Source organism: Somniosus microcephalus, chromosome 13 (assembly GCF_052327205.1).
Source record: "Somniosus microcephalus isolate GS21.2 chromosome 13, FLI_Smic_1.0, whole genome shotgun sequence".
Lineage (NCBI taxonomy): Eukaryota > Metazoa > Chordata > Chondrichthyes > Squaliformes > Somniosidae > Somniosus > Somniosus microcephalus.
In genome coordinates, this window is record NC_140999.1 from 92,884,357 (window position 1) to 92,896,417 (window position 12,061).

The 12,061-nt window shown below is 46.3% G+C and overlaps 1 protein-coding gene across 1 annotated transcript in view; it reads right to left on the bottom strand.

The window, feature by feature from the left end:
- Positions 1–12,061, bottom strand: part of pltp (phospholipid transfer protein) — a gene marked incomplete at its 5' end in the record, with an annotated part of 190,427 nt that overhangs the window by 147,389 nt on the left and 30,977 nt on the right. The window contains one exon of the mRNA XM_086004275.1: positions 9,013–9,183. Within this exon, the coding sequence (XP_085860401.1) occupies positions 9,013–9,183 (171 nt within the window). The remainder of the gene's footprint in view (positions 1–9,012; positions 9,184–12,061) is intronic.

Sequence of the window (12,061 nt, forward strand, 5' to 3'; positions counted from 1 at the left end):
ATATAGTGTGTTATTATACACTGACTATCTCCTCCAGTGATTTCTAGCATAGTGTGTTATTATACACTGACTATCACCTCCAGCCATTTCTAGTATAGTGTGTTATTATACACTGACTACCTCCTACAGCCATTTCTAGTATAGTTTGTTATTATACAATCAATATCACCTCCTGTCATTTCTAGTATAGTGTGTTATTATACCCTGACTATCACCTCAGGCCATTTCGAGTAGTGTGTTATACACTATCTCCTCCAGCCAATTCTAGTAGAGTGTGTTATTATACACTGACTATCACCTCCAGCCATTTCTAGTATAGTGTGCTATTATACACTGACTATCTCATACAGCCTTTTTTAGTATAGTGTGTTATTATACACTAACTCCTACAGCCATTTCTAGTATAGTTTTTTATTATACACTCAATATCACCTCATGTCATTTCTAGTATAGTGTGTTATCATACAATGATTATCACCTCCAGCCATTTCTAGTATAGTGTGTTATTATACCCTGACTATCACCTCAGCCCATTTCTAGTATAGTGTGTTATTATCCACTGAATATCTCCTCCAGCCATTTCTAGTATAGTGTGTTATTATACACTGACTATCACCTCCAGCCATGTCTAGTATAGTGTGTTATACACTGACTATCTCCTCCAGTCACTTCTAGTATAGTGTGTTATTATACACTGATTTTCACCTCCAGCCATTTCTGGTATAGTGTGTTATTATACACTCAATATCACCTCGTGTCATTTTTAGTATACAGTGTTATTATACAATGACTATCACCTCCAGCTATTTCTAGTATAGTGTGTTATTATACACTGAGTATCTCCTCCAGTGATTTCTAGTATAGTGTGTTATTATACACTGACTATCTCCTCCAGCCATTTCTAGTATAGTGTGTTATTATACACTGACTGTCTCCTCCAGTGATTTCTAGCATAGTGTGTTATTATACACTGACTATCTCCTCCAGTGATTTCTAGTATAGTGTGTTATTATACACTGCATATCTCCTCCAGCCAATTCTAGTATAGGCTGTTATTATACACTGAATATCTCCTCCAGTGATTTCTGGTACAGTGTCTTATTAAACACTGACTATCACCTCCAGCCATTTCTAGTGTGGTGTGTTATTATACACTGATTATCACCTCCAGTGATTTCTAGTATAGTGTATATTATTATACACTGACTATCTCCTCCAGCCATTTCTAGTATAGTTTGTTATTATACACTGACTATCTGCTCCAGGTTGAGCGTCCTGAATCCGGCAACCTTGGGACCGAGGCCGAGCCGGTTTTCATTTTATTCCGGACTTCGGAACGTGTTTCTGAGGTCCGAAGTCCGGAGATATCGCAACCTGGGCTCAGGCGTTTCCGGACTTCGGACATCAGAAACACGTTCCGAGTCTGAAAATGCCTGGGCCGCTCCGCGTAGCGCTGACGCATTTCTCCGCCCCTCCCCTTCTGTTAAAGGGGAGGGAACGCTGCCAGCTCTGCAATGCATCCGATGGCCCACACTAGGGCACCAGGGCGGCGTGGTGCCGTGGCCGCAGCCTGACGGAAACACTTGGTGGAGCTGTGCAGATTAACGAGGATAAAACACAACACTAAAGTTTTATTGCGTCACTCGCATTTTTCATAGGATTTTTTAAAAAAAGACAACAAAAGTTAATGGCTTTTTGAAATACAGGTTGAATGTCCAAAATCCGGAGTTCCAAATTTTGGAACATTTTACGGATTCCGCACGACCCTGCCACCAATCGTCCCGGATCCGCATTCCGGAACTCCAGATTTTGGGCGCTCAACCTGTACAGTGTGTTATTATACACTAGCACTGCTTGCAGGTTGTTTGGCATCTGGAGCACGGTTGTGATGTTTAGCTGCGAAAATGGAGCTATGTTTAACTGGGCAAGTCACTTTAAGTCCATTGATGGAGTACAGAAGTGGTCAATTAGAGGCTAACTTTGTGAAAGGTTTCTGTAAATTGGCAGGACTGCGCTCAGGAGGGATATTAAGGTTAGAAAAAAATAGGAAAAGATTGGCTTTTTTAAATACATTGGCACTTTATTGTGTGATGTTTGATGTGAATGAGATGAGCTCGGTATAGACTTTGATGTGTGTGCGTTATGCAACAACACATGGCGTATGGCATTAAATGAGAGCATTTATTTTTTATTTGTTCATGGGACGCATTTATTGCCCATTCCTAGTTGCCCTTGAGAAGGTGGTGGTGAGCCGCTTTCTTGAACCGCTGCAGTCCGTGTGGTGAAGGTAGTCCCACAGTCCTGTTAGGAAGGGAGTTCCAGGATTTTGACCCAGCGACGATGAAGGATCAGCGATATACTTCTAAGTCTGGATGGTGTGTGACATGGAGGGGAACTTGGAGGTGGTGGTGTTCCCATGCGCCTGCTGCCCTAGTCCTTCTAGGTGGAAGAGGTCGTGGGTTTGGGAGGTGCTGCCGAAGAAGCCTTGGCAAGTTGCTGCAGTGCATCTTGTAGATGGTACACACTGTGCCCAGGTGCGCGGTTGGTGGAGGGAGTGAATGTTTAAGGTGGTGGATGGGGTGCCAATCAAGCGGGCTGCTTTGTCCTGGATGGTGTCAAGCTTCTTGAGTGTTGTTGGAGCTGCACTCATCCAGGCAAGTGGAGAGTATTCCATCACACTCCTTACTTGTGCCTTGTAGATGGCGGAAAGGCTTTGGGGATTCAGGAGGTAAGACACTCGCCGCAGAATATCTGGTGGGGGATTTGGCGATGGTAATAGGAAAAGACTGGCTTTTTTAAACACATTGGCACTTTATTGTGTGATGATTGATGTGAATGAGATGAGTGCCTTGTACATGGCGGAATGGCATGCTAGCACGATAACTGGCAATGCACAGTCCATCACTGTGTAGTATTAGTGGAAGTCCTGTGCTATTGCTCATGGTAAATCAGAGCATAGGGTCCATTTCTTACATTTCTGGGCCACCATCATGTTGCTGCTTCTATCTGTCGCTCGCTCTTGCCCTGTTTGCTTGTTTCCTTTCAGGTGGGAGGTATTGGGTGGCATGGTGTTGTTATGTCTGACATTGGTGATAGGTACTCGATTACCTTGGCCTGAGCACATGGAGTTTGATAGTGCTGTTATCATTGTATTGTGTATAGGTATTCGATTGCTTGTGCCTGGAAGTGTGTGTGTGTGGCAGCCATTATAAAAGCACCATGAACTGAACTCTGCTGACGGTCTCTGGATTATCTTTGAAAACGCAACAGGTGTATCTGGGCAGGATTTGGATGGGAAGTGTTTGAACCAGGGTTCCAGTGATATTTGGGCTGTGGGTGACGAAGGGGGAAGGGATGTCACAGGGCACACTTTACAACACTGCACTGTTGCTGATATTGCCTCCTAGCCCTTCAATTCCTGTATGCCAGCATGCTCCTTGAACCGTTGCTGTGGCCCCTCCTCTTCACTCCTTCACTGCACACCCTGTCCCCAAACCCCCAACTCCTGCCTCCAAGCTCCATCAGGATTTCCCCCAATCCCTTGCTTTTACCCCAGCTCTCCACTCATCATGCTTCCCCTACACATGCCCATTTACATCACACCCTTAGGTTTTTGTAGTGTATGTACCTTTAAGAGAGAACTACTTTTACAGCTCCTGTATACTGTAGTACCGGCAGTGACCACACCTGTATATAAGCCTTGAGCATGCCTCTGTACTGTTCGTCTTTAGACTACCCTCCTCCAGTAAACACCTGTTGATTGTTAAGTTACAGCCTCCGTCTAGTTATTGGAAAACATCATACTTTAAGAATCACGGATTCAACAGTGGCGACGAGGTCGATTCGAATCTACCTGCAACTCTGCATTTCCTTTCAAGGATTCGCTCTGGGAGGGCGGTGGAAGAAAGTCGAGGCCAGAAGCACGGGCGTCGACCACGAGCAACCGCCCAGTCATCCGGCAGAGAGTGAACATCGCAGGGGAGGCTGTTGAGAGCTGGGCTTGGTTCTCCAGCCATGACGATCCAGCAACAGACTGGCAACAGGTACAGCGCAGACCCTTCCTGGACAGCGGCGGCTGGAGCCGACCGACGGCACAGAAAAGGCCGAGCAGCGTCGACGGGGTAAGAGAGAGGGTGAAGCGCACAGGGCGCAGCCGGGGGTTGAAAACCGAGCGGCGTCGACGGAAAACAAAAAGAGAGAGGGTAAAGCAGCAGCCGGGGTTCAGGACTGAGCAGCGGCAACGAGAGAGGCGCACAGGAGAACGCGCAGAGCACAGCCAGGGCTCAAGGGCTGAACAGCGTCCGCAGAGAAAAGAAAGGAACCGCGGGAGACGCCATTGAGCTGCAGAGAAGAAGGGAGAGCGCGGGAGACGCCATTTTAGAAGCCGCAGCGGAGAAAAAGGGTGAGCGCGGGAAGAAAGGAAAGCACGGGAGACGCCATTTTGTTCCAGCGGAGAAGAAGGGAGAGCGTGGGAGACGCCATTTTAGACAGTTTAATCACACCCAGGGATGCCGAAGAGTGGCAGTATCACTGCGTTCGACAATGAAGTCGAAGATTGGGCGACATATGTGGAATGCCTTGAGGTGTACTGCAAGGAGAATGAAGTGCCAGATGCTAGGAAAGCACTGGTTTTGTTAAATTCCATGGGTGCAAAAACCTATGGCTTACTGCGAAACCTAATAACCCCAGAGAAGCCAGTGGATAAGAATTTCGAAAGCATAGTGGAAATCCTACAGGACCACTTAAACCCCACACCACTGCTGATAGCAGAAAGATTTAAGTTTCACAAAAGGAACCAGCATAAAGACGAAAGTAATGCTGAGTATTTAACGGAACTGCGCAAGCTATCGAAACACTGCCAGTTTGGAATGGGACTAGCAGATGCGTTAAGGGACAAGTTTGTGTGTGGGCTTCAAAGTGAAGGAACCCAGAAACGGCTTCTATCAGAAAAGGATCTTACGCTGGACAAGACTTTCAGCATGGCAGTATCACACGAAGCAGCCGCACGGGGCGCTGCAGAGATACAACGGAGACCGCAAGAATATGGCACCAATGAAATGTCATATGGAGCAGGGAAGTGTTATCGCTGCGGCAAAACAACACACGACCAGAAGGATTGTTGGTTCAAGGACCAAGTGTGCAGACAGTGTGGAAAAGCAGGACACATAGCAAGAGTCTGCAGGTCAGGGAAGAAAACCAGCAGCAAGAAATCTCCACAGGAGAAGTACAAAAAGGTACATAAGGTGATGGACAGTAGTTCAGACGAACAGAAAAGTGATACAGACTCCGGAAGCAAGGAGCTGGGTTGTCTGAAACTACATAAGGTAATGAAAATGGAGGATCACCAGACTATCTGGGTCACGCTCAAGACAGACGGAGTCCAAGTGAAAATGAAATTGGACGCAGGATCAGCCCTAACAGTCATAAACCGAAGGGACTACAAGCGGCTATTTTCACATATACCCTTGAAAGCTACAGAGATTGTCTTGAAGACGTACACGGGGCAAAAAGTCTACCCCAAAGGAAAGATAAGGGTGAACGTGATATACAAAGGCCAGGAAATACCCAAAATGGACCTATATGTATTGCCAGATGGAGGACCACCACTACTAGGACGTGAATGGATCCGGAAGATACAATTAGATTGGCATTCCATACAGGCACTGAAGGTTGAGGCCAAAAAGGATGACGACGTCACACCTGGACGACTGTCAAAAATGCTAACTGACGCACAAGAAGTGTTCCAGGAGGGACTCAGAACACTAAAAGGCATAACAGCGACGATTAAAATAGAGGAAAATGCAAGCCCAAAGTTTTTTTAAGGCCAAAGCGGTGCCTTATGCGATCCGACCAGCCGTCGAAGCAGAGCTGGAAGGGTTGGAACGTTCAGGAGTACTGTCCAAAGTAGACTGGAGCGAGTGGGCTACACCCATCGTTCCTGTAATGAAGAGGTCGTTGAGTAATACGCCTGGGGAACCAAAGAAGGTACGCATCTGTGGGGATTTTAAGGTGACAGTGAACCCAGTCCTTCACACGGTACAATATCCACTTCCACGGATTGAGGATATTTTTGCCTCGCTATCTGGAGGTAAACGCTTCACCAAAATTGATCTGGCCCAGGCGTACCTGCAAATGGAGGTAGAAGAAGCCTCGAAACAATACCTCACGATCAACACTCATAAAGGTCTCTACCAATACAACCAGCTGGTGTTCAGGGTAGCATCGGCTCCGGCTATTTGGCAAAGGGCAATGGATCAAGTCCTGCAAGGGATTCCAGGGACCCAGTGTTATTTGGAAGACATCCTGGTCACGGGCGAAAATGACAGTGATCACCTCGCCATCCTGGAGAAGGTGCTCACTAGATTGAAGGAATATGGGCTACGAGCTAATCGCCATAAGTGCGAGTTTTTCCAGAAGCAGATCTCGTATTGTGGCCACGTTATTGATGAAGAGGGGTTACATAAGTCCCCTGTAAAGATTGAGGCAGTAGTCAAGGCTCCAGCACCAGAAAATGTGTCACAACTGAGGTCGTTCCTCGGGCTGGTGAACTACTACCATAAGTTCTTACCAAATTTGTCTACAGTATTACACCCACTGAACACCCTACTGCAAATGGGGGTACCATGGAAGTGGAATGACGAATGTAAACGAGCTTTCCAGAAGTGCAAAGAATTGATCACATCAAAAGAGGTGTTGGCCCATTTCAAACCAGCACTACCAATTCGGTTGGCATGTGATGCATTACCCTATGGTATTGGAGCGGTGCTGTCGCACAAATTCCCAGACGGGTTGGAGAGGCCAGTAGCCTTTGCGTCTCGGTCACTAACCTCAGCCGAGCGCAACTACGCCCAGATCGACAGGGAGGCCCTCAGCCTAGTATGGGGAGTAAAAAAATTCAACCACTATCTGCATGGGCAGAAGTTCACCTTGCTGACTGACCACCAACCACTTGTCTCCATCTTTAATCCTAAGAAGGGCGTTCCAGTGATGACTGCGCAACGGCTACAAAGATGGTCCCTTTTTCTAGGGGTGAACCAATATGAAATAGAGTATAAGGGCACGAAACAGCATGGAAACGCTGATGGGCTATCACGCCTGCCACTGCCTACTGTGGAGGAAGCACCAGCAGTGGACCCTATCGAAATATTTTATTCGTCGATAATTGAACGATTACCAGTAACTAACGCGGATATAGAGAAGGAGACCCGCAATGATCCGACACTGTCTCGGGTATATGATTTGACGGTGAGGGGATGGCCAACACATGGCGACTCACTGTTGCCAGCATTCTCATCCAGAAGAGAACAGCTGTCAGTATGCCAGGGGACAGTGATGTGTGGATCCCGAGTGGTAATTCCACCCAAGTTAAGGGAGTGAGTGCTCAATGAGCTTCACGAAGGTCATCTGGGAGGGGTGAAAATGAAAAGCCTTGCTAGGGCTTATGTGTGGTGGCCGGGGATCGATCAACAAATCGAGGACCTAACAAAGAGCTGCTCAGGATGCCAGAAGGTCCAAAATGCACCACCACATGCCCCTCTATACCCATGGGAGTGGCCCTCCTCTCCATTGCAACGGGTGCATATTGATTTTGCTGCTCCATTCATGGACTCAATGTTCTTAATAGCAGTGGATGCGCACTCGAAATGGCCTGAGGTGATCAAAATGTCCTCAACCACTACAGAGAAAACGATTGCAGTCCTACGGACCATATTTGCCAGGAACGGCTTGCCAGAGCAGATTTGCTCTGATAACGGACCACAGTTTGTGTCCGAAGAGTTTCGGAAATTTATGAGAAGGAATGGGGTAAGGCATTACACATCCGCCCCGTATCATCCAGCCACAAATGGATTGGCTGAGAGGTTCGTACAAACCTTTAAAAAGGTGATAAGGGCCATGTGCGATGATGAAATTCCACTACAGCATAAGGTGGACAATTTCCTGTTAGCCTACAGAAATGCGACACATGCAGTTACCAACCCGACCCCGGCCATGATGTTCTTTAACCGAAGGTTGAGATCTCGTCTGGATTTGCTCAGACCAAATGTGTGAAGAAATGTTGAGGATAAGCAATTCCAGCACATCAATGAGAAGCCGACAAGGAGCTTCAATGTAGGACAACCAGTCTTGGCCCGCGACTACCGAACAGAGAAATGGCAACCCGGAACGATATGCACACGGCAGGGGCCATTAATGTACACAGTGGATGTCGGGGAGAACATTGTGAGATGCCACATTGACCAGATCCTAGCGTCACAGGAACGAGTCAACCCCATGTCTCGCGTACCTGGGGATGAACCCGACATACCAGTAGCATCTACCTCAGAAACAGTAGCAGCGGAAACTGATGAACTAACCGACGAAAGGGGGCCAGAATCGCCTCCGCACCAAGAACAAGAACCTCAGGAAAGGCGCTATCCAGAAAGGATCAGGAAGCCGCCCCAAAGACTGAATCTATAAATGGACTATTTCAGTTTAATGTGCATGTTAAAGTGTTAACTGTTATTTGAATGTTATGGGTACTGTTAATCTAAAAGGGGAGGAATTGTAGTGTATGTACCTTTAAGAGAGAACTACTTTTACAGCTCCTGTGTACTGTAGTACCGGCAGTGACCACACCTGTATATAAGCCTTGAGCATGCCTCTGTACTGTTAGTCTTTAGACTACCCTCCTCCAGTAAACACCTGTTGATTGTTAAGTTACAGCCTCCATCTAGTTATTGGAAAACATCACACTTTAAGAATCACGGATTCAACAGTTTTGGTTTGTAGGAGGGGGATATACTCAATTCTTTGTCCTATCTTGTTATTGCCCTGGATAGGCAGCAAGGTGGCAGACAATATATAATGGGTCAGAGGAGATCAGATTAGGCCAGCGAGTCTGCGAACTGGTACAACACAAGGGAAATTGGGGCTTTGGGATGGTGGCCAGGAGGGACCCTGGAGTAAGGGTCGGATTTGAGAGCCGTGTGACTGTAGGAACACCTTGTATAGAGTAAGAATGAAATTGCTTACCATGGTTATACTGGACAGCATGACTGGTTTGGAGTTAGGTGGTAGGAGGATGACGTTCATGAGGGCGCTGACACCGATGGTGATCCCTGATGGTTTGATGGTGCACCGAGGAGCAGATGTCACTTTCAACTCCAACAGCAGGGGAGCTTCCTTAGCTGATGATGTTGGGGTCTTGGTGTAGTGAATGGGGAAAAAGAAAGACAGTTAAAAGTTCCGAACACATTCCAGGTGCATTAAAATTCACATAGTGCATTATATCCCTGCGCACTCTTTAAAACTGTGCCATTAAGTGTATATTGCCTCTCCCTGTTCCTTCTGCCAAAATGCATGACCTCTCACTTCTCTGTATTAAATTCCATCTGCCACTTGTCTGCCCATTCTGCTAGCCTTTCTATGTCCTGTTGCAGTCGATTGGTATCACCATCACTGTTTGCCACCCCCCCAAGTTTGGTGTCATCGGCAAATTTAGAAATTCTACTCTGTATTCCAATATCCAGGTTTTATATAGATCAAAAAAAGCAGTGGCCCCAGCACTGACCCTTGGAGAACACCACTGTCTACCATCTTCCAGTCTGAAAAACAGTCATTTACCACAACTTGCTGTTTTCTGTCCTTAAGCCAATTCCTTATTCAAGCTGCCACTGACCCACCTATTCCATGAGCCTCAATTTTGTTAACCAGCCTTCTATGTGGTACTTTGTCAAACGCCTTCCAAAAATCCATGTACACAACATCCATTGCATTCACTAATTCAATTAGATTAGTCAAACACGATCTGCCTTTTACAAATCCGTGTTGGCTCTCATTAATTAGCTTAAACCTCTCCCAAAAAAGAATTTTAAAAAATTAGCTTAAACCTCTCCAATTGCCCGTTAATTTTTTCCTTGATTATTGTTTCTAAAACTTTACTCACCACTGATTTAAACTGACCGGCCTGTAGTTACTAGGATTGTCCTTACACCCTTTCTTGAACAATGGTGTCACATTTGCCACTTTCGAATCCTCAGGCACCTCCCCCGCATCTAGGGAAGATTGGAAAATTATGGCAAGCCCTTCCACTATCTCCTCCCCCAATTCCCTTAGCAACCTGGGATGCAAGCCATCTGGACCAGGCAACTTGTCCACTCTAAGCATACCCAGCCTTTCTAGTACATCCTGTCTATCAATTTTCACCCCTCTACCACCTAGAAGGACAAGGGCAGCAGGCGCACGGTAACATCACCACCTCCAAGTTCCCCTCCAAGTCACACACCATCCTAACTTGGAAATATATCGCTGTTCCTTCATCACCGCTGGGTCAAAATCCTGGAACTCCCTCCCTAACAGCACTGTGGGAGTACCTTTACCACACGGACTGCAGTGGTTCAAGAAGACGACTCACTACCACTTTCTCAAGGGCAATTAGGGATGGTAAATGTTGGCCTTGCCAGCGATGCCCACATCCCGTGAATGAATAAAAAAAAAAGTTCAGGTCATTAATATATATCAAAAGAGCAGTGGCCCTAATACCGACCCCTGGGGAACACCACTGTATACTTCCCTGCAGTCTGAAAAACAAATGTTCACCACTACTCTCTGCTTTCTGTCCCTTAGCCAATTTTGTATCCATGCAGCTACTGCCCCTTTAATCCCATGGGCTTCAATTTTGCTAACAAGTCTATTATGTGGCACTTTATCAAGTGCCTTTTGAAAATCTGTATACATAACATCAACTACACTGCTCTCATCAACCCTCTCCGTTACTTCATCAAAGAACTCAAACAAGTTAGTCAAACACGATTTGCCTTTTACAAATCCGTGCTGGCTGTCATTTATTAACCCATGATCTTTCAAGAGACAATTAATTTTTTTCCTGGATTGTGGTCTCTAAAAGTTTCCCCACCACTGACATTAGGCTGACTGGCCTGTAGTTACTGGGTTTACCCTTTGCCCCTTTTTTAAACAGGGGTGCAACATTTGCAACCCTCCAGTCCTCTGGCACCACCCCCTTATCCAAGGAGAATTAGAAGACTGTGGCCAGAGCCTCTGCAATTTCCACCCTTACTTTCCTCAGTAACCTTGGATGCATTCCATCCAGACCGGGTGACTTTTTTACTTTGAGCACTACCTAGTACCTCCTTTATCTATTTCTATCCTGTCCAATTTCTCTACCTCCTCCTCTTTTACTGTGACATAGGCAGCATCCTCTTCTCTAGTGAAGACCAATGCAAAGGACTCATTTAGTACCTTAACCATGCCCTCTGCCTCCACAAGATCATCTTTTTGGTCCCTAATCGGCCCCACCCTTCCACTATTTACATGTTTATAAAAGACTTTAGTATTCCCTTTTATGTTACCTGCTAATCTGTTTTCTTTCACTCTCTTTGCCCCTCTATTTCCTTTTTCAGTTCTCTGTACTTTTTGTATTCAGCTTGGTTTTCCTCTGTATTATGCACCTGACATTTATCATAAGCCTCTCTTTTCTGTTTCATTTTATTTTCTATTTCCTACATTACAATAATGACTACATTTCAAAAAGTACTTCAATGGGTGTAAAGCACTTTGGAACATCCGATGATTGTGAAGGGCGCTATAGAAATGCAAATCTTTCTTTCTATGGGTCAGAAATTTAGCTCCATATCACAGAATCACAGAATCTACAGTGCAGATAGAGGCCATTTCGGCCCATCGAGCCTGCACCGACACATATCCCACCCTATCCCTGTAACCCCACGTATTTAATCCCCTAACACTAAGGGTCAATTTATCATAGCCAAATCAACCTAACCTGCACATCTTTGGACTGTGGGAGGAAACCGGAGCACCCGGAGAAAACCCACGCAGACACAGGGAGAATGTGCAAACTCCACACAGACAGTTGCCCGAGGCCAGATTTGAACCCGGGTCCCTGGCGCTGTGAGGCAACAGTGCTAACCACTATGCCACCGTGCCCAGTTTTTCGACGAACAGGGGGGGAACTCTCCACTGGCTGGAGTCATACCTAGCACAAAGGAAGATGGTTGTGGTTGTTGAAGGTCAATCATCACAGCCTCAAGACATCGCTGCAGGA